At 53.7% G+C, this 18,135-nt stretch overlaps 7 protein-coding genes across 7 annotated transcripts; 5 read left to right on the top strand and 2 right to left on the bottom strand.

Annotated features, from left to right (window-relative positions):
- The first annotated feature begins 2,292 nt into the window (after positions 1-2,292).
- On the top strand, positions 2,293-2,771 carry VE01_04956 (uncharacterized protein). Its single transcript, XM_018274422.2, has one exon. It carries the CDS (start codon positions 2,310-2,312, stop codon positions 2,679-2,681), a length of 372 nt encoding a protein of 123 aa, XP_018131435.1. The 5' UTR covers positions 2,293-2,309; the 3' UTR covers positions 2,682-2,771.
- A 613-nt stretch (positions 2,772-3,384) lies between these two features.
- On the bottom strand, positions 3,385-6,669 carry RSC9 (RSC chromatin remodeling complex component). Its single transcript, XM_018274421.2, has 2 exons — positions 3,800-6,669; positions 3,385-3,724 (listed from the first exon to the last, which is right to left on the bottom strand). Exons 1-2 carry the CDS (start codon positions 6,545-6,547, stop codon positions 3,683-3,685), a joined length of 2,790 nt encoding a protein of 929 aa, XP_018131436.1. The 5' UTR covers positions 6,548-6,669; the 3' UTR covers positions 3,385-3,682.
- Positions 6,670-7,157: 488 nt separating this feature from the next.
- On the top strand, positions 7,158-9,454 carry VE01_04954 (uncharacterized protein). The gene is made up of 4 exons (XM_059463655.1): positions 7,158-7,652; positions 7,719-7,844; positions 7,898-7,990; positions 8,050-9,454. Exons 1-4 carry the CDS (start codon positions 7,485-7,487, stop codon positions 9,238-9,240), a joined length of 1,578 nt encoding a protein of 525 aa, XP_059319785.1. The 5' UTR covers positions 7,158-7,484; the 3' UTR covers positions 9,241-9,454.
- Positions 9,455-9,793: 339 nt separating this feature from the next.
- CAP1 (F-actin-capping protein subunit alpha) lies at positions 9,794-11,143 on the top strand (the record flags this gene model as incomplete). The annotated part of the gene is made up of 7 exons (XM_018274419.1): positions 9,794-10,042; positions 10,109-10,127; positions 10,179-10,294; positions 10,357-10,446; positions 10,500-10,552; positions 10,601-10,738; positions 10,798-11,143. The coding sequence occupies 7 exons, from the start codon at positions 9,794-9,796 to the stop codon at positions 11,141-11,143; spliced, it is 1,011 nt and encodes a 336-aa protein (XP_018131430.1).
- Positions 11,144-11,722: 579 nt separating this feature from the next.
- On the top strand, positions 11,723-12,766 carry VE01_04952 (uncharacterized protein; the record flags this gene model as incomplete). Its single annotated transcript, XM_018274418.2, has 3 exons — positions 11,723-11,835; positions 12,081-12,207; positions 12,287-12,766. The coding sequence occupies 3 exons, from the start codon at positions 11,723-11,725 to the stop codon at positions 12,443-12,445; spliced, it is 399 nt and encodes a 132-aa protein (XP_018131431.1). The 3' UTR covers positions 12,446-12,766.
- A 282-nt stretch (positions 12,767-13,048) lies between these two features.
- HSE1 (ESCRT-0 subunit protein hse1) lies at positions 13,049-16,099 on the top strand. Its single transcript, XM_018274417.2, has 6 exons — positions 13,049-13,449; positions 13,513-13,673; positions 13,724-14,482; positions 14,529-14,601; positions 14,651-14,866; positions 14,933-16,099. Exons 1-6 carry the CDS (start codon positions 13,410-13,412, stop codon positions 15,751-15,753), a joined length of 2,070 nt encoding a protein of 689 aa, XP_018131432.1. The 5' UTR covers positions 13,049-13,409; the 3' UTR covers positions 15,754-16,099.
- Positions 16,096-18,041, bottom strand: VE01_04950 (uncharacterized protein). Its single transcript, XM_018274416.2, has 4 exons — positions 17,858-18,041; positions 17,392-17,795; positions 16,705-17,342; positions 16,096-16,644 (listed from the first exon to the last, which is right to left on the bottom strand). The coding sequence occupies exons 1-4, from the start codon at positions 17,885-17,887 to the stop codon at positions 16,217-16,219; spliced, it is 1,500 nt and encodes a 499-aa protein (XP_018131433.1). The 5' UTR covers positions 17,888-18,041; the 3' UTR covers positions 16,096-16,216.
- Between the last annotated feature and the right edge of the window lie 94 nt (positions 18,042-18,135).

Here is an 18,135-nt window from a genome sequence, read left to right as displayed (position 1 = left end):
ATTATGGGGTTCACATGATATTGACATTATGGGGGTTCAGACTACCAGCGTGGGATGGATGGATACGAAAACGCTCAGTTGGATATTTGACAAAACGTATAGGTCTAATCTCTCCCCTCTCCCCCCATTACAGTACGTTGTAACCTCATATCTAACCATACCTTCCTCATCCATATATCCACGCATTGAAAAAAGAAACAAACCCTTCCCTTACCGTTTCCCCGTAGATCCCCCGACAACCACCAACCACCACAACCATAACTAAGCTGGTATAAAAACCGAGAGCGAGGAAGGAGGGAACAGCCGCCGGAGCACCCTCCTCCAACTGGACCTGGGAGGGGTGTCAGGAGCGTGAACAGCACGCATTCAACGCACGCACTCACGCGTACAGGCACATAAACTCATCTGTCTCACCTCACCCTCCCCCCCAGCCGAGATCGGGAATATCGATCTCGACATGCCCATCCGTACCACCTACCAATACACACACCACCAGCCTGTGTATCCATCACACCCCATATCCCTTCCTATCCCAGAGTCTCGAACCCCGTAGCCAACTCTCTAATCCAATACTATACCTGTTGTATATCTTCATAGCGGGGGACACAGAGCACGACATTTCCTATATGTGCGTTCTAGGAACGCAACACACACAAGAGGGGGGGATAAACGCATGCTGTGCATTGCATCGCACCGCATCAAGCAGCGTCGTAGTGTCGCACCACTTCACCGCCTACCGCGATCGCTGCCCTCTCTTCTCACAAAACAGACTCTTGCATGCACTGCTGCTGCGTGGGTGCTGCGAGCCTATTTTTAGCGTGGGTTTTTAGCGTGGGGGTGTTGTCTGTGTCTTGTTGTTGGAGGGGTGTTGGAAGTTGGAACAGCAGAACTGTGGGTGCAGAGTAAAGGAATCTGATATCTGACTAAAAAGGAAGGAGAGGGGGGTTTGGGCTAGACTGGCGCAGGACTACGCTTCGGGAGTCCCTACGCTATTCGGGAGCATCATCATCATCATCATCCCGTTCCCGACTCCCGTTTAGATGAACGATACCACCACCGGTGCGGAGTACACCTCTCCATCCCTCCATCTCTCCATCCTCCCCCTCCACGTCTCTTACCAAACCTCCATCCTTCCCTCCATCTTACCCCCCTACCCCTACCCCCGGACACACCTCCACCTCTGGAGTACATATGTATGTACTGTACAAGACTGAGTAGCAACGCCCTACCCAATATCCCTGTCCCCTGCGCTGCGAGCTCCGCTGCCCGCCCCACTGGAGGATATGGGGGGCTTGGCAACGCTCTTGGCGGTTTTGGTTGGATGGGTGGTTGGTGTGGGGCTGTCGAGGAAGGTTTGTTGAGGGGAGGGGGGTCAGGTGATTGTTAGAGGATGTGGGATGTGTGAGGGAGGAGGAGAAGGATGGGGGGAGGAGGACGGGGGCAGAGGGAGAAAGGGAGGATGGGGGTGATGGTGGTTTCTTCTTGGGATCCTAAGATACGGCGTGGATGGGGATTGTGACTTTGTCGTAGAGCGAGACTGGGAGTTGAGTTATAAAAAGCCAAACTATGATAATCCCGAAGTCTAAATTCTAACAATCAGACATAGAAGAGATCGTTAGACTGGACGAAGGCCGAGTTCGAGAGGAGCTCACAAAAGCTGCAAACCCCCGTGGAACGGCGAGATCCAGACGATGTGAAGAAACGCTCATATCTTGTCACCAGTGGAATTATCTTGTCACCATACCTCCGACCTGTCACCGAGGCTAATACCTGTCACCGTTCATACCCGTCACCGTCTACCCCCCCTCCCGCGTGCTCAAACCCATCTTCCATCATCACTATCGTCCCATCTGGCGCCAACGCTGGTGCACCCATTCATTCCCTTACGTTCTCTTCCTCTCAGTTTTCCACATCTGTGAATTCTGTATGGTTGAATCTTGACAAGCGCTTGGTTGGCATCTGCATGCCCTCCCCTCTCTTTCTTAAGATTAGTGTTATTCGTCTTCAATTCTGTGCGTACGCTGTTTTATTGGGTTTCTTGCTGGTTTTGTCGAAGTATGAGAGATATGCCGGGGAGCGAAGAGAGTAGGTGATTTGGATTTTATATACTCTACTCTACGCAGCTGGGATAATACCAAACCCCAGCTTGAAAAAAAAATGGGCCGGCAGTTTAACATATATCCCTCGACGGCTACAACGTATCTTTTTATCATCACTACTGTTAGAGCATTATCAAAGTCTCCAGGCCTCCAGCTATCTCTACCATCAAAGCCTCGATAGAGCCTTTGTCCCCCATCGAATACTTCAAAATGAGCATTGCACGCCTTACGCCGGAAGTGCAGCAGATCCAACAACGCGTCCCACTGATAGACACATACACGGACGCCACAGCAACTCTTCTTCGAGCAAGACCTGTTGATCAGCATGCGACCTTAACAAATGCTTCACGCTCACCCACCTCCAAAAAGGTGGACGAACCCCTCTTGGCTAGGGAGCCCGACACATCAACGACGATGCTCCATTTGACTTATGGGATGAAGCCAAAAGAGACTATCAATTTCCGAAAGGTGCTGAGTACGGCTAGCTCAGCTGAGGATTATGTGCTTTGTTCAGAGGCGCTGGGAGGTCTTCACGATTTTCTTTGCTTGGTGGTGGCGGGGAGGGGTGTGGTGACAGGATAAGGGGGTGGTGAGAGTTTGGACAGTGGTGACAGGAAGGGCATGGCGACAGGTTAGGCGCGGTGACAGGATAAGGGCACGATGAAAGGTCAGGTTGGTTCGAATTTTCTGATATATACTATCCATGTCCACCTTTTTCCGCCTTCAAGGTCTTCACCTCGTTCCCAGATGCCCTCAGCGCCGCGTCCGGCCTGGATGCAGGACGGTTTCTTGCGTCGTGGAGACTCGTCTCTCCGTGACGGTTTCATGCTTGGTTTCGGGCCCGTCGGCCTAGATCTCTTGGTCTGATAGCCTCTCTCTTGAGTATTTATTCTTTTTCTCGCTGTGTTTCTGCCTTAAGTCTCTTAGTTTCTCTACCTCTGCCTCGACCTCTCAGTCTCTCTGCTTCCATCTTAGTCTCTCAGTCTTCATATCTCTATACCCCCTTCTTAATTTCTCGGTCTCTCTCTGGGCGATCATTAAGGTTAAGCACCGGGCTCGTAGCGAGTTTCGTGGGGTGGTGGGGTGGAGAGTGAGTTTGCTGAGGGTTTGGGGTCAGGGGGGAGCCTGGTGGAGTGAAGATATGGGAGAAAATCAAGTGAGTGAGAGTAGGGCATACGTGAAGGTTTGGGTGTCTCAAGAGTGCGGTTATGCTCAATGCAGTAGATAGATCAGACATGACCAGTCGACGGCAGGCACGCACTGCATATTCAAAGGAGAGGTTTATACGGGTTATAAAAAGTTTCGTTCCAGCAAAAATAAGAGCTACTATACATCCATCTTCCCCACGCATACATACTCGGACGAAAAAAAAACGATTCGTCCATATTCTGATTCTCGCCTCCCTCCTTTCAATTCCCGTTTCCTCGAAGACGCCGTTTTCCGATGGTAAAAAAACTTGTAAACGACATAACATAACCTGTACTGTTCCTGAAAAACGCCAGTATGATCGATCCGTCGACTGGGAATGTTGTGGCCGCCCCTCACGAGCGAGGAGGCCCTGCCCAATATAGTCGCTGATTTGCTTATTCTGCGATGGCGATGAGGAGGTCTCCTAGGTATGACGCCTGTAGTAACACATATTAGCAAGCATCCTCAAACCAAAAAAGTAAAACCAAAGATAACAAAAAAAGGTAACTCACCAAACTCTTATTATGCGCAAACACAAACCACAACTCCCTCTCCACCCCCCCAAAATACCTCGCCACCTTCCTCCCCCCCCCCGCCTCCCTCTCATCCTCCCTCTCCTCCTCATCCCTCCCCACCCTCCTCAAATTCCTCGCCAAATTCCTCAGCACCAGCACAGCCGTGAGCGGAATCCCCGCCGCATCACCACGCTCATCCACCGCTGTGGACAGAAACGAGAAACTCTGCGTCGAAGCGGGGGATACCCAGCTCGGGTGCTTGAGGGAGTCGGACGGGGGGGAGGGGGGTGGGAGATGGATCTTGATGTGTGCTGCTAGTTGAGCGGGGCGGATGAGGGTGGGGTTGCGGAATTTGGTGCACCCGGGCCAGAGACAGCGGTATGTCCCTTCCTCGTTTGTGAATTTCTCCGTCTCCGTCTTCGCCGGCTTGGGTTCTGCCGGTGCGGTCTCGGTCGCGCCCTCAACGGCGGTAGATTGGGGTGAGGGAGATAGAGATGCGGTCTTCGGGACGCGGAGGTGGTGGGAGAAGATGTGCTCGAACATCTCGGCGGGCTCCATGAAGAAGCCACCGCAAGGGCGGGTGCCGGTTCCGTCGGGGGTGGGGGTTGTCCACTGGCACTTCTGGTACGGGCGCCCAGTAAGATCGACAGGGGCATCGCGGATGCGGATTCCCTTGATGATGAATTTCTGCACCGGGCCAGCCTGCACCTGGGCCGCAGCCTTGTCGGCAAAAGTCGTGCTGACGTTCTTGATGAACTCTGCGGCTGGAAGGAGGGGACGACCCATCTTATCGACTGCGTGGGCGAAGCGGGCTTGGTAGGCTTGCCAGAGGGCGATCTGGGTTATTGCCTCGTCCTTGTCTTCTTCGAAGAGGCAGCGGAGCCATTTCGAGGATCGTTCTGGTTCGTCGAGGGCGAGGAGGGCGGTTAGGAGGGGGGCGGGAATGGGTGGGATTTCGGAGGGGGGAGGGCGACGCGTGGGTGGCGCAAGGAGGAGGTCGCGGGTTGTTTCTTTGGCGCCGTAGATGAGGAGGCGGGTGAGTTGAGCGATTACGGAGGGGAGGTCGATGGAGTGCGTCATGAGGGAGACGTTGGGGAGGACGGCGGTGTATTGGTAGAGGAAGTCGAGGCAGGAGTTTACGAGGTCTTCGTCGTCGAGGAGTGTCCAGTCGAGGATGCGTTGGAGGGTGGTGGGGGGGATACCCTCGAGACGGTTGGTGTCCTCGAGGTTCATGGAGATGCGGCTGATGGCGCGGAGGGAGGTGAGGACGGCACCGCGGTCGGGCGAGTCGAGTTGCGCGAGGAGAGAGAGGTAGAGGGGGTCGTTAGCGCTGAAGTGGAGGTACTTGGTCAGTTGCTCGACGATGTCGAGGGCGTAGTGCTTCAGCTCAACAAGCGCCTCTAGGTTAGGGAGGTTGAGGACGATGCTCAGCATGTCACGTAGCGGCCGCATCTCTGACACGTAGTGCGCGTTGTCCTCCAGCATCACCATGTTCCGCAGCGTTAGAGCTGCCTCGACGACCTGTAGCATCTTGTCGCTGAAATTCTCAGGCTGGACGCTGTCATCCACGTGCTTTTGAGTAAGCTTCTCAATACGCTCTAGAATATCCGGCGTCCCCTCTAGGCCATCGAGTGTGTTCCAGTCGCGCTTTTTGCCATCGTCGGGATAGACCACCTGCCACGTAACGTCATAGAATAGAGAGCTGACTTCCAAAATTTTATCAACCAGTGCCTCTGCCAGACCCGCAAACGACTCAAAGCGGTACTTGTCACCACGCTCCATCGAGATCTTGACGAGATGGTGGAGCGCGTAATCCTGCTCTTCCTGAACCCCAGATTTAAGTGCCAGTAGACAGCGGACGTAGATATTTGGCCCGTCAAAGCCAGTACCAGGGAGCATGATCCGTGCGCTCGGAGCCGGTCTGGCGAGAGGATTGAGTAGCTGCTCTTTTGCCGCACGTATACGTTTGAATTCGGACGGGTTGTTCGCTGGTGTAATGACGGGGCGGAGCGTCAATGGCATCTGAGGCCGCGGTTCGTAGTTCGAGACAGCATGTGAGAACGAATCTGGGTTCGATGAGGGGTTATAAGATGTAGATGCTCCTCGTGGAGGAAGCGGCGCGGAACCAGGTGGTAGGAGGTTGTGTCTTTGACGTGAAGGCGCAGTATCTGGCTGAAAGAGGACTCTCTGTGGAGGAGCCTGTCGCAAGCCTCTTGTTGCTCGTCCTCCACTTCCAGGTGTTTCCTCACCAACAAGGTCTCTCACAGGTGTTCCATCATCCCCAGACGCTTCTGATCCCTCCAATCCTAACGCGTTCGTCTCGCGGCGGCTCGCAGGACGATAGTTCTCCACCGTTCGCTCCAGCAAGCCCCCACCCTTGGCTGTAACATCTTCGAGAATCTCTTTTGGGGGCGGCTCTTTCCCATGGATAGTGGATATCTCGTACGCCGCAAGATTCTTGTAATAAGTCGACTTCAGACTGAATGCGAGGGCTGGGAGGTTGGCTGTGCCCAGGTTGAAGTCCTGTCCCATTTTGCGCCACGCCAATTTCTCGTCGCTGACCTTGTCATATCCTCCCCGCTCAACCACCGTCTTGAAGAGCTGCAGCAGGTCGACATGCTTATTCCCGACGCGGGGTTCCGGTTCGAAATTGGTCCCCCGCTTCTGGTGATAAGCCGTGAGGTTCGTGATGAACTCATTGTATTGCTGCTGGTAATTGGCAGAGGTTTCCGCAGGTGGCGCCATGGTGTGAAGAACGGGGCGCGAGAAGGCGATACTGCCGCATGCGATAAAAGCCGAATGTCACGGGTGGCCTAAATCTGGCAGCACAATTGGTTTGCGTACTTCTGTCTTGCGACGCGGTTTGGTGAGCTCGAGAATATTACACGCGACAGCCGCAGCAGACATGGATCACGCTAGTGTCTATGTCACGTGCTTTGGAAGCCGGATTCGGAATTGGAGTTTTGACCCTTTCGGGACGGGAGGGAGGTGCCTGGGATAGGAGGTTCCAGTTCAAGATACGTACCATATAAACCGCGGTCTAGAATTTCTGGTTATGGTGTTTCCACAACGCGGATTGCGACTTTTGATCTCTTATCATGAGGTTTTACGTGTGTTCTCGTGTGCTATATTTGCTAAATATCTAAAATAAATATGAAACGATTTCATATAGTATCCCAGGTTATATAGAATCCCAGATAATGCAACTGGAATGTGATGATTGTCTTTGCTCTTTGTTGAAGCTTGAGGATTTGGGTGAAGATAAACGCCCCTTAAACTGGTAACATCATACGTCATAGAAGTCACCCGTAGATCCACAGGAAACCGACCAAACAACCTGGCTACTAGTCTTCGACATGGAATCCTCTCTTGTGACGGGTTCATATAGCAACAATATATTCCAGATACCCTTCAACAACCCTACAACTGTCCAGATATCTTTTATCAACACTTCTCGATACCCTGAATCCCATATCTTCGCTCGACAAGGGATCCATCGTCCGATTCACCCCACTTTGGCCTAACAACGAATCCAATTTGCCAGGATAGCCAAGGTACGCACAGAGCACACCCCAACAAGCTCCATGAGATTCCCCCCCATGGAGATCGCGGGGCGGTGACCATACTCTAATCTATATTTCCATCATATCTCCAAAGCTTCATATTGTAAATCTACGCAGCCATGAGTCTCCCAGTCCGAACGCTGACAAAAACGCTACGCAAGTCGCCTACAGACATGGTTTCGCACCCCGCAGAAAAGGCCGTAGCGCCGACACAGCTGCCAACTCGCCAAAGTACCGGCGCAAGCGGGTTGAGCGACGTAGCAGTGCCCGAGACGGACATCAGAGAGGCGAGTTGCTTCCGTTCTTGGCATGGCCATCCGATACCCCGAAGAATAGTCGCTGATATTTAGTAGACCTCCGCTCTTCTCGAAGAGCGTCTGCGCGCATGGAAGCATGCAGTTGGATACCTTGAGGAGTACATCAGTGCGACTGAGAAGGCCCAGAAGGCACATGCGAAAGAGTACGAGAAGGTCTTGAAAGTGAGAACATCATTCTAATACTTCCCGAGTAACCAAGCTAACATTCATACCAGACCATTCAAGATCCATTGAAGGAGGGTTCTCATTTCGACCAGAGTCTTGGCGGTGTCGCTGGGCTCTTTGAGAATATGAGAGTAAACACCGAGGTGAGCAACTCCCAACTGCATCCCCGTCATGTAGCAACATGCTAACAACTCCATCTCAGAGCTTGGCCAACTCCCATCTCGAAACCGAAAAGAACCTCAAGGGCACGGTTCTACCGATCCTCGAGCGTCTTCACAAGGAGATCAAGAACAAATCCAAGGAGATCTCGTCTGGCGTTGGAAAGGCGGCCAAGGAGATCGAGAAGTCGCGCAACACGACTCAGAAGCACATTGAGCTTTTGGGCCAGCAGAGCGCTGCTGCTGAATCGTCCGGGAGCAAGGTCAACTCGCACGACGACCCATATATCACCCAACGAGGCATTTACTACCGTCTCCACAAGCAGATCCTGGAGGAGAACAACAACCGCCACGACCTGATCAGCGTTCAGGAGAACTTTGCTACCTTTGAGCAACACGTTGTTGAGGTCATCCAGCAGGCCATGGCGTCGTTCGTTCAGTACGTCGGCGGCCAGGTTCAGCGTAACCAGAACGCGTACACGGACATGTTGAGCAATGTCCAGCGCATTCCTCCGGACTTTGAGTGGAACGGCTTCAAGCAGCGTGAAGCTGACACCCTTGTGGACCCTAGCTCCGCACCGCGCTCCATCGAGGGCGTCACCTTCCCCAACCAGAACCACAAGTCCACACAGCCATTGCTCGAGGGCACTCTTGAGCGCAAGTCCCGCAACATCCTTTCCAGCGGCTACTCCACTGGATACTACGCCATCACCAACGCCCTGTACTTACACGGCTTCAAGGACAACGACAACGTGCGCAAGGACCCAGAGCCGGAGATTTCCATCTACCTCCCAGACGCCGTCGTCGGCGTGCCGAATGGCGAGAAGTTCCATGTCAAGGGCAAGGACGTCTCCAAGGGTTTCAGCAGCAAGCTCGCCGGAACATCCGAGCTCAACTTCAAGGCCCATACCGCCAACGATGCCGAGAAGTGGGTTGAGGTTATTAAGATGGCCGCCGGCGCGAACGCCGCGAGGGCTCCGTACTCCTCGGGCCCTTCATCCCCCATCTCTCCTACTACCCAGAAGCAGGCTAGTTTCGGCTCGATAGCTCCAGCTACCGCGGCTGCGGAGACGAAGGCGGTTGAGGCGGCCCAGGAGGAAGGTGTCACGGCTGCTCACCCTACCCCATTGAAGATTGAAGAGGGGAAGACTGTGGCGAGCCCGACGGCTGTGGCTCCTTCGGCGACGGGGGCTGTTGTTGGGACGGATAAGGCTACGAAGCCCCCTTTTGAGTAAATACCCGGGGCGGAAATTGTTTGACAGATAGTCCTATTGGTTTTATTACCTAAGTCCTTTTCTATGTGCTTGCTTTTTGAGTAATCTTGATGAGTTTAGCCGGTGGTTGTGTCGCATATGTTGAGTAATTTGAATAGCAACTCTCATTGATTGTTCTACGCCTCTGTCTTGTCAACTTGTTGCTCCTTAGACCCCCTTTGAAATCGATAATCCCCGCTAGGTTCTGTATTAGTAAACCAAGAAGCATATTACTCTGAATATATCCTATTTGAGGTAATCACAACGATTTGCTGTACAGTTTAAGGGTCCAGGAATGGACGCTTGCGGTCACAAAAGCTTAAATTTACCAGCCGTTGTCTCTGAAGCCCAGAGCCCTCCAGTTCACACACCCCATTTAAACAATATAAACTTACCAAACCCCATAATAAGCCCCATCTGAAATAACAAGCGTCTCCAGCACCTCCCTTTGAATGCCCACACGTGACCAATGCACCGCCACAGCACCCCAAACACCCGCCACAAAACGCGGGGGTTCGACGCTAGTCCTATCGTGATGACGACCATCCTCACCGCAGAGCACCCAGCCAGGCCAACGGTCTTCAGCACGCTCGCGACCTCCTCACCCTCACCTCCATTCCCGCGCCCCGACAGCAACCACGCCCACGCCCACGCCCACGCCCGCCCCCAGCACCACCGCAGCACACGACGACGAGCGCGGCGCCCATTGCAGGCGTCTGAGGAAGAGATGGCTTCGCAGCTGGAGACGGTGTCGGCGTTTGTGGAAGGCGCGCCGCCGGGAGAGGTAGCTATGCCCCCACTGTTCTGCTGGAGTCTGATGGGGGGTTAGCTGACTTGTTTGTGATGGTAGTTGGGTGATGTTATTGCAGGTACGACATTGTGAGGGTGGACATTGGGGTGATGAGACTGATTGGAAGTAGATATCAAGGCGCTTACGGTCGAGAGCCCGGAGCTCATCGGCCAGCTTGGACCGGCGTTTGAGAAGTACAATGAGGAGCAGTTTGCGACTGTGAAGTTGCCGGGGGGAAGCCAACAGGTGTGTTTTTCGAACTGTGGAGAGGGAGGACGATTGGAAGGGGGTTAACTGGTGGGTTGTAGGTTATTGTGAGCTCGCACAACTCGCTGGGCGATGGACGATACTTTGATGTGGAGAACTCGTCCAGTTTTGAGTTCGATCATAGCACACAGGTATGTCTACTACGATGACTGCGCAGGGGATATGGTCTAATTAGGGGTTATAGAAAGCAAGCAATGTCCAGAGCTACGTGCTGGAGAGCGCCAACTCGGACCTCATGTAGGTGGATACCCTGTTGATACTATAGCCTACGCTGATCCCGCGTAGCAAATCGCTCATCAAGAGCTTAGCAAAGCATGCCGAGGACCATTACCCGAACTCATCATACGGTGTCTACCCTATTGAAGACGACTCGAAGATTGCCATCCTCCTGGTCGCTAACAAATACAGCCCCAACAACTTCTGGTATGCCAGTTCTATCTCTCAATGAGTGTCTTGTTGAGAGTGTGGCTAACCAGCAATAGGAATGGCCGTTGGCGCTCGCTCTACATTCTCTCGTCCTCCTCATCTCTCGTCGGCAGCATCAAGGTCGATGTCCACTACTACGAAGACGGCAACGTGCGACTACTGACTACCAAACCCGTGTCACTGTCGGTCTCGTCGAGCACGGCTACATCCATCGTCCGCGAGATTGCTGTCGCAGAGAAGAAGTACCAGGAGAACCTGAACAAGGGATTCACCAGCCTCAGCGAGGGAGCATTCAAGGGACTCAGAAGGCAACTGCCCGTTACCAGACAGAAGGTGGAATGGGACAAGATCGCAGGATACAGACATGGTCGTGGTATCGCCAAGTCGGCTGAAGGGTTCTAGAGTTGTGCAAGCAAGCGGGGGATGATTTATGCTTTATACCAAGTATATAGATGTGGTATAAATTGGCATAAAATGTTAGTCTACTCCGTAATCCGTCAGGTCAATCAGTTTTCATGATGCCAGAGCCAATCAGCGTGTCTTTGGATTTGATGACTTTTGCCAAGATAAGGGGAAAACAAACACCCGAGGAATTTAGAGAGGAAGTTAAACTCAGTCAGGCCACCAGGCCACCAAACCACGCAAAATCACGGCTACAGGCCACGGAAGCAGCCCGCGACCAGGCCACCACTCACAAACCACGCTACACCCCATTGGCCCCATCAATTTTCACAGGCCGAGCGAGTAAGGGACATCCTTTCAGCTCCTCAAAGTACGATACCCGAATTTCAAAGCACCGTACGACCAGTCGATTGTTTTCCCCAGATTTCCATTTTGGTTTACTTGTCTTCTTCTTATCCCGAGCAATTGCCAACCCACCATCATACTCAGCTGCCCATCCCCCAACGAGACGAATATCGAAGTCAGAAAACCCGCAATAATCGAACCAGATCATAATCTCCTCAACACTTTTTAAGCATCATGTCTCAAGAATTTACTTTCGCCGAGGTTGCGAAGCACAACACCAAGAAGGATATCTTCCTGGTCATCCACGATAAGGTCTACGATACCACCAGCTTCGTTGACGAGCACCCGTAAGTGCACCATTTTTTCGAAGTCTATATCTACAAATTTCAGTTGGGGCGTCAGTCAGGAAGGGCGCAGTGGACAGCCGCCCCTTTGATTGTCGCGGGAATAGGGCTCTCAGGCGCACAGTTGTAGTTTCTAGTGCTGGTGGCCCATTGCCTCTGTGCGAAATTAGCTGCCCAGGCTGTTACCCCTTTACTGCTGCGGATTACTTCTACCATCACTGCAGATCGCGATACTAACTATATCACAGAGGTGGAGAGGAGGTCCTTCTCGACGTTGCCGGACAAGATGCCACTGAGGCTTTCGAGGATGTTGGACACAGCGACGAGGCCCGCGAGATCCTGACTGGCATCGAGGTCGGCACCCTGAAGCGCATGGTACGCAACCCCCCTAAACTCGCCCCTAGCGACCCCCGTCGTATTCGGAAAAAGCATCTTTACTAACTCCCCCTCCCAGCCCGGCGACCCGGCACCAAAGGCCCAGCCATCCTCCACCACCGTCCAGCCCGCCGCGACCGGCATGGGCAGCGTAGCCCTCTACTTCATCCTGGTGACTGGTGGTGCGGCCGCGTTCTTCGCCTACAAGTACCTCCAGGCCCAGCAGTCGCAACAATAAATTTCTTGACGGCGACAATGGCGGCGCCGGGGGCGCGTGACGGGATATATGAGGGGGGATGGGGAGGATGGGGGAGGGAGGACTGGGATGGGATGGGCGCATGCGAGGGTTTATACACGTTGAGCAAGCGCACATGGCCATGAACGCGAGCGATTTAGCAGCACACAAAAGGCACACTTGATGCGCTTTCATCTTAGATAGTGTAATAGACTTGGGATTTCTTTTAGACCGATTTCCTTCCTTTGATTGGGATTTATTAGGTGCCGCTGGGAGACCGGGAGGCTGGTGCCGAGGAGGGCTAAATATCAGACGTACACACAATCCTTCATTTTTTATTGTCGGACTTCCCCCCATTCTACCATAGTGGCAAAGGGGTTGCCGAGTGGTGATGCCGTGTAGTGATGCCGTGCGGTGATGCCCCGCACTTCGTTGTAAATACCACTTCAGCCAAGTTCAAACAGTTCCGCATTGCCTACAATGTAAAATAGTACGGTGCCTCTTTAGATTTTGAAGTATTTCCTGATGTGTTGCTATGGTCATGGGTTACTTCTCCTGTTAAGACATACGTGATCCGCGTTTAACTCCCGCCCCGCTGTCTAGCAACTTCGAATCACGAACCCGAAATCATGCCTCAAAATAACCTAACTCCATTAGTTAGTAAACGAACGGCCCTAGAATCAATCAAGATTTCTTCTTCGTGTGGATTCTTTCGTATTGAGGCGCACGCCTGGGGGTTGTTGCACCGCCACTTGGCCCAGCAAAACCGCGTAATCAGTGACGAGTTGGCCAGTGACGTGCAGTCGGCCGCTAAATGCGCCCACCCCCCGCTAAAGAAGCTTCCAAGCGACCGTGACCGCCGACAATGCAAGGCTTCCAGCCTCTTTCAACAAACCAGACACGCATCTCCTTGATATCACCCCAACTTCCCCACGGCGTATAGGAACCGCATCACGAATACGCCATCATGTTTCGGGCTCAGCAGAATGCCTTCGACGATGTTGTCGGTATGTATCCCTCCTTTGATGGCTGGGTTCGTATCCAGAAAGACTGACGGGAAGCTCCTATAGCCAAGGCAACCGACGAGAACCTCACGTCTGAGAACTGGGAGTATATTATGGATGTGGTCGACAAAGTAGGATCAGAAGAGAGCGGCGGCAAGGATGCCGTGGCAAGCTTGATCAAGCGACTGGCGCATCGTAATGCCAATGTGCAGCTATATACACTGGAGGTAGGCGCGTCGCCACACTTATAACTCGGAGTCGCCCTGACATCATATAGCTCGCGAACGCCCTCAGCCAAAACTGCGAATCGAAGATACAGCGAGAACTCGCCTCGAGAGCCTTTACCGATGCCCTGCTCCGCCTCGCAAACGACAGAAACACGCACCAGCAGGTGAAAGCCAAGATCTTGGAACGCATGGCGGAATGGGCAGAGATGTTCAAGAAGGACCCGGATTTGGGAATCATGAATGAGCAGTACCACCGACTCAAGAGCCAGAATCCGAATTTACACCCTCCGTCGGCGCCGTCGAAGAGCAGACTCACAGATGTTGATCGCAAGAAGGAGGAGGAGGAGCTGCAGATGGCTTTGAAGCTGTCTATTCAGGACAAGGGATCTCAACCGGCTGCTCCTGCACAGCAAGCGGCGGCATCGTCTTCGTCGCAGGCGCAGGCACAGGGCCCCGCAGCAGCACAGCCTGTTCCTTCAGGGACGACTGCAGCGACTGTGTCTCGTGTGCGCGCGTTATTCGACTTCCAGCCATCGGAGGATGGCGAATTACAATTCCGGAAGGGGGACATCATCGCCGTTCTAGAGTCTGTGTATAAGGACTGGTGGAAAGGATCACTGAGGGGCCAGACCGGCATCTTCCCATTGAACTACGTCGAGAAGCTGTCGGATCCAACTCCAGATGAGCTTCAGCGAGAGGCGCAGATGGAGTCGGAGGTCTTTGCGGAGATTAAGAATGTCGAGAAACTGCTCACATTGCTCAGCTCGTCGACTTCTGAATTACGTGGCGAGGATAATGATGAAATCACTGTATGTATCATGGGGAAGTGCCGCTATACTTTGCTAACTGTACCAGAAACTCTATCATTCAACTCTAGCAATACGCCCTAAGCTCATAGAGCTTATTGGAAAGTATTCTCAGAAGAAGGGTAATTATTATCTACCATTGTCCTTGATACCGAAGCTAACCTCTAATAGACGACTTTACTCAACTGAATGAGAAGTTCATCAAGGCTCGCAGAGACTACGAGAGTCTACTAGAGACATCGATGTCCCATCCACCTCAACCAACTTATGGGTACGGTCGACCACCCCAGGCCCAGCAGTACGGCGCCGCGCCCGGTGGATATCCCCCGCAGCAAGGCGGCCCGCCAGCGCAGGATCCTCAAAGATACTATACTCCTAATCCGCAAGGTATATAGACTCAATTTCATTAATTCAGCATCCTTGTCATGAGAACAGCTGTTGAATTATTTCCAGACCAACGCCAACAACAATACCCGCAACAACCCACATCGCCCGTTTACCCATCTGGCCAGACCGTGGCACCGTTCTACGTCGTCCCTCCTCAAGATGCCCAGCAACCGCCGCAACAGCAGCATCAGCAGCATCAGCACCAGCAACAACAGCACCAACCACAACATCAACCTCCCCAACATCAACAAACTCCCCAGTACCCCCAAGACACTCCACAGTACCCTCAAGATCAGCCCCTCCCCCTCCGCACCGCATCGACCACATCCAACATCGCACCGCTCCAACCTAATTCCCCGCCCCCTAACCAAGGCACTCCCTACCCCCTCCAACCCCAAACGGGCCACCGCCCACAGAGCACCTACGCCGACCCCCAAGAGTTAGCAACATCAAGCTACTCCCCCATCCAACAACACCATCCCAGCGACCCATACAGCTCTACCCCCGCCTACCCCCAAGATCCCTACAACGCCGTCTCCCCCCTACCCCAAACTGCCCAGCCTCACCAACCCCAATACTCCGCCTACGCCCCTCCCCAGCAGCAGCAGCAGCAGCAGCAGCAGCAGCATCCACAACAGCCCAGTCAGCCGCCTCCACAACCCACCTATGAGCCGCCAACCCCAGTGCCGGCCCCGCTGCAAGTAAACTCTGGTTTTGCGGCACAGGACTCGCGCCAGACGCTTCCGAGCCAGGGACAGCAGGGGCAGGGACAGGGATATATGCCGTATAACCGCCCCGACTCTACTGGGAGGACATCGGTGGGGCCTCCGAGCGCGCCGCCTGGAGGAGGGCCGGCGGATTTCTATCGCCAGAGTACGGCGTACTAAGCGTGGATTAGTTTCGCGGAGGGATAAAAAGGGGAGAAGGGTGTATATAACTTCACGGATGAGTGGGGAGGTATGGAAGTGAGATTTAGCGCGTTGCGTTGATACATTGAATTAGTTGTCGTCGTTGATTTGGGAGTGGTTTGAAGGCGCGAGACGTGGTGGTTGGCGGCGGTTATGATATGATACCTGTTGACATGAGCAATTCGATTTGGTCTGCGCGGTTGGAGAGGTGATGTCGATTGTGCCATTAGCCAGAGCGGGTTCTGGGGAGCTGCGAGTACAGATAGGTCTGGCGTTTTTGCAAGATGCGATGTAATTCATCTTTTTTTCAAATTACATGTTGGGTTTCCATTGCTATGCTGAGCCTTGATTGAAATATGCTAGTTTGTTTTTGTTCGCGTATGTACAGGTCACAAATGCCACCCTCACACCCACCAGTGCACACTTGCTCCATAAAAACCAATCAATGCACCAAACTCTCCTCAAACAACTTCCTCAACTGCTCCCTCTCCTCCCCCAACTCCTCCGCCAGTCCAGGCGCAAGCATCAGTACCCTCTTCTGCGGAATCGTCCCCTCAACAAGCTCATCAATATGCTCCTTCCCGAATCCCAGATCCTTCAGCCCCCTCGGCTGGTCACCTAGCTCCTCAAGAAACTTCGCAATAGCCTCTGACAACACCTCACCAGCGCTCTCGCGCTTCACGTTCGAGATGTCCACGCCGAAGGCCTCGGCGGCGGCTAGATGGCGCTCGGGGTTCGTGGCGCCGGTGAAGCGGAAGACGGCGGGGGCGGTGACGGCGACGGAGACGCCGTGGGGGATGATGGGGTAGGGGACGTTGTAGCCGGTGTGTTTGTATCCGCGGTTTTGGCCCGAGACGGGGTAGGACATGCCTGTGATTCGTGTCAGCGACGAGAACGGGATGGGAGATAGGAGGGGAGGGGGGAAGGTACCGTGGCAGAGATGGACACCAGCGTTGCCGAAACCGACACCGGCAAGCGTGGCAGCGAGGAGCATCTCGCTCTGCGCCTCATGGTCATCTGGGTCCCTGACCGCGCGGGGTAGGTACTTAACCGTTGACCTGAGAGCTTGGAGGGAGAAGATATCACTAATTGGATTTGCGCCCTGGTACGCGGGGCGATTAATCGGGTTCTGCGGGCGGGGAATACGCTCATTGTACGGGATAGCAGTCCAGCTCTCAAGACTGTGGCAGAGGACGTCTAGGCCACTGGAGGCGTGAACGGCGGAGGGCATGGTGCGTGTGTTTAGCGGATCGCATATTCCCAGCGTAGGCTTGAGGGCACGATGAGCGACGCCGGTCTTTGCGCGCGCGGAGGCGAGGTCGAAGATGGCGGAGCCGGTGGTCTCGGAGCCGGTGCCGGCGGTGGTGGGGACGGCGATGAGGGGGAGGAGGGGCTTGTCGATGGGGAGGCCCTTGCCGAGGGGTGCGTTGACGAAGTCGAGGAAGTCGGCGTTGGGATAGCAGGTGTACAGGTTCATGAGCTTGGCGGTGTCGATGACGGAGCCGCCGCCGACGGCGAGGAAGGCGTCGGGGGCGTAGGGCTTGACGAAGGCGATGGCTTCTTTGATACTGGTGGGTGATGGTTAGTTGTGGTCAGGTAGGAGTGGGAGGGACTTACGAGGTGTCCTTTGGCTCAACTCTGACGCCGTCATAAACTATGTAATCGATTCCTTCTTGGTCCAAGCCTTCTTGGACTTGCTTCATAGCATTGAGATGCTTGACCGTGCTATCAGTGACAACGCAGACACGCTTGGCTCCCATGTTCTTGAAATCCATGCCGACTTCCTTTGTTACACCGGGGCCGAACCGGATAGAAGAAGCGGCCATCTCGAAGGCATACTCTTTCTGGCGGGACAGGTCCACGGGAGTGGCATAGTTACGCTGCAGATTCCGCTTGGCATGGCTGAGAAGGCTGTTTGACGGCTTATGATGATGGTGATGAGACGGATTACCGTGGCAAGGACAGCTAGGGGGGTGAGTATATTGGACTGTGCGAAGCAAACTCATTGCCCGCGCCGCTTTCTATGGATGATGTTACTCCAAGTGATCTCGTGCCGAGGCTACGTAACAAGGATACTACTTACAGTGGGCGCAACACGGATAGCAGAAGCCATTTTGGAGGAGATATTTAGTGATTATAGGATATTTGTTAAAGAAGAGGAGTAGTAATAAGAAACTATAAAGAGGGGGAGGGGAAGGGGTTTATAAATGGGGTATAAGCGGAGAGAGTAGGGCTGTTATGGCCGTATTGCCGGGTTTGAAATGCGGGGGAACTGGAGATGGGGCCCGATTTGGAGAAACCAAGACGCAACAAAGCAAATGGAGTGTGGGGTACAAGCGAAACCGAGGGTGAGTCGTGCGG

This window comes from Pseudogymnoascus verrucosus, assembly GCF_001662655.1.
Source record: "Pseudogymnoascus verrucosus strain UAMH 10579 unplaced genomic scaffold scaffold_15, whole genome shotgun sequence".
Classification (NCBI taxonomy): Eukaryota; Fungi; Ascomycota; class Leotiomycetes; order Thelebolales; family Thelebolaceae; genus Pseudogymnoascus; species Pseudogymnoascus verrucosus.
This window is presented reverse-complemented; position numbering and strand designations above follow the sequence as displayed.

Excerpts from the sequence above, each read along its gene's own strand:
- VE01_04950 (XM_018274416.2), bottom strand. The coding sequence starts at position 17,887 with ATGGCTTCTGCTATCCGTGTTGCGCCCACT. Across the intron at positions 17,343-17,391 it reads GTTGAGCCAAAGGACACCTC|TATCAAAGAAGCCATCGCCT; the intron begins GTAAGTCCCTCC and ends ATCACCCACCAG. Across the intron at positions 16,645-16,704 it reads TGGTGTCCATCTCTGCCACG|GCATGTCCTACCCCGTCTCG; the intron begins GTACCTTCCCCC and ends CACGAATCACAG.
- RSC9 (XM_018274421.2), bottom strand. The coding sequence starts at position 6,547 with ATGGCGCCACCTGCGGAAACCTCTGCCAATTACCAGCAGCAATACAAT. Across the intron at positions 3,725-3,799 it reads TTGCGCATAATAAGAGTTTG|GCGTCATACCTAGGAGACCT; the intron begins GTGAGTTACCTT and ends GTGTTACTACAG.
- VE01_04956 (XM_018274422.2), top strand. The coding sequence starts at position 2,310 with ATGAGCATTGCACGCCTTACGCCGGAAGTGCAGCAGATCCAACAACGC.
- VE01_04954 (XM_059463655.1), top strand. The coding sequence starts at position 7,485 with ATGAGTCTCCCAGTCCGAACGCTGACAAAAACGCTACGCAAGTCGCCT. Across the intron at positions 7,845-7,897 it reads AGTACGAGAAGGTCTTGAAA|ACCATTCAAGATCCATTGAA; the intron begins GTGAGAACATCA and ends CATTCATACCAG. Across the intron at positions 7,991-8,049 it reads ATATGAGAGTAAACACCGAG|AGCTTGGCCAACTCCCATCT; the intron begins GTGAGCAACTCC and ends ACTCCATCTCAG.
- HSE1 (XM_018274417.2), top strand. The coding sequence starts at position 13,410 with ATGTTTCGGGCTCAGCAGAATGCCTTCGACGATGTTGTCG. Across the intron at positions 14,483-14,528 it reads AGGATAATGATGAAATCACT|AAACTCTATCATTCAACTCT; the intron begins GTATGTATCATG and ends TAACTGTACCAG. Across the intron at positions 14,602-14,650 it reads AAAGTATTCTCAGAAGAAGG|ACGACTTTACTCAACTGAAT; the intron begins GTAATTATTATC and ends AACCTCTAATAG.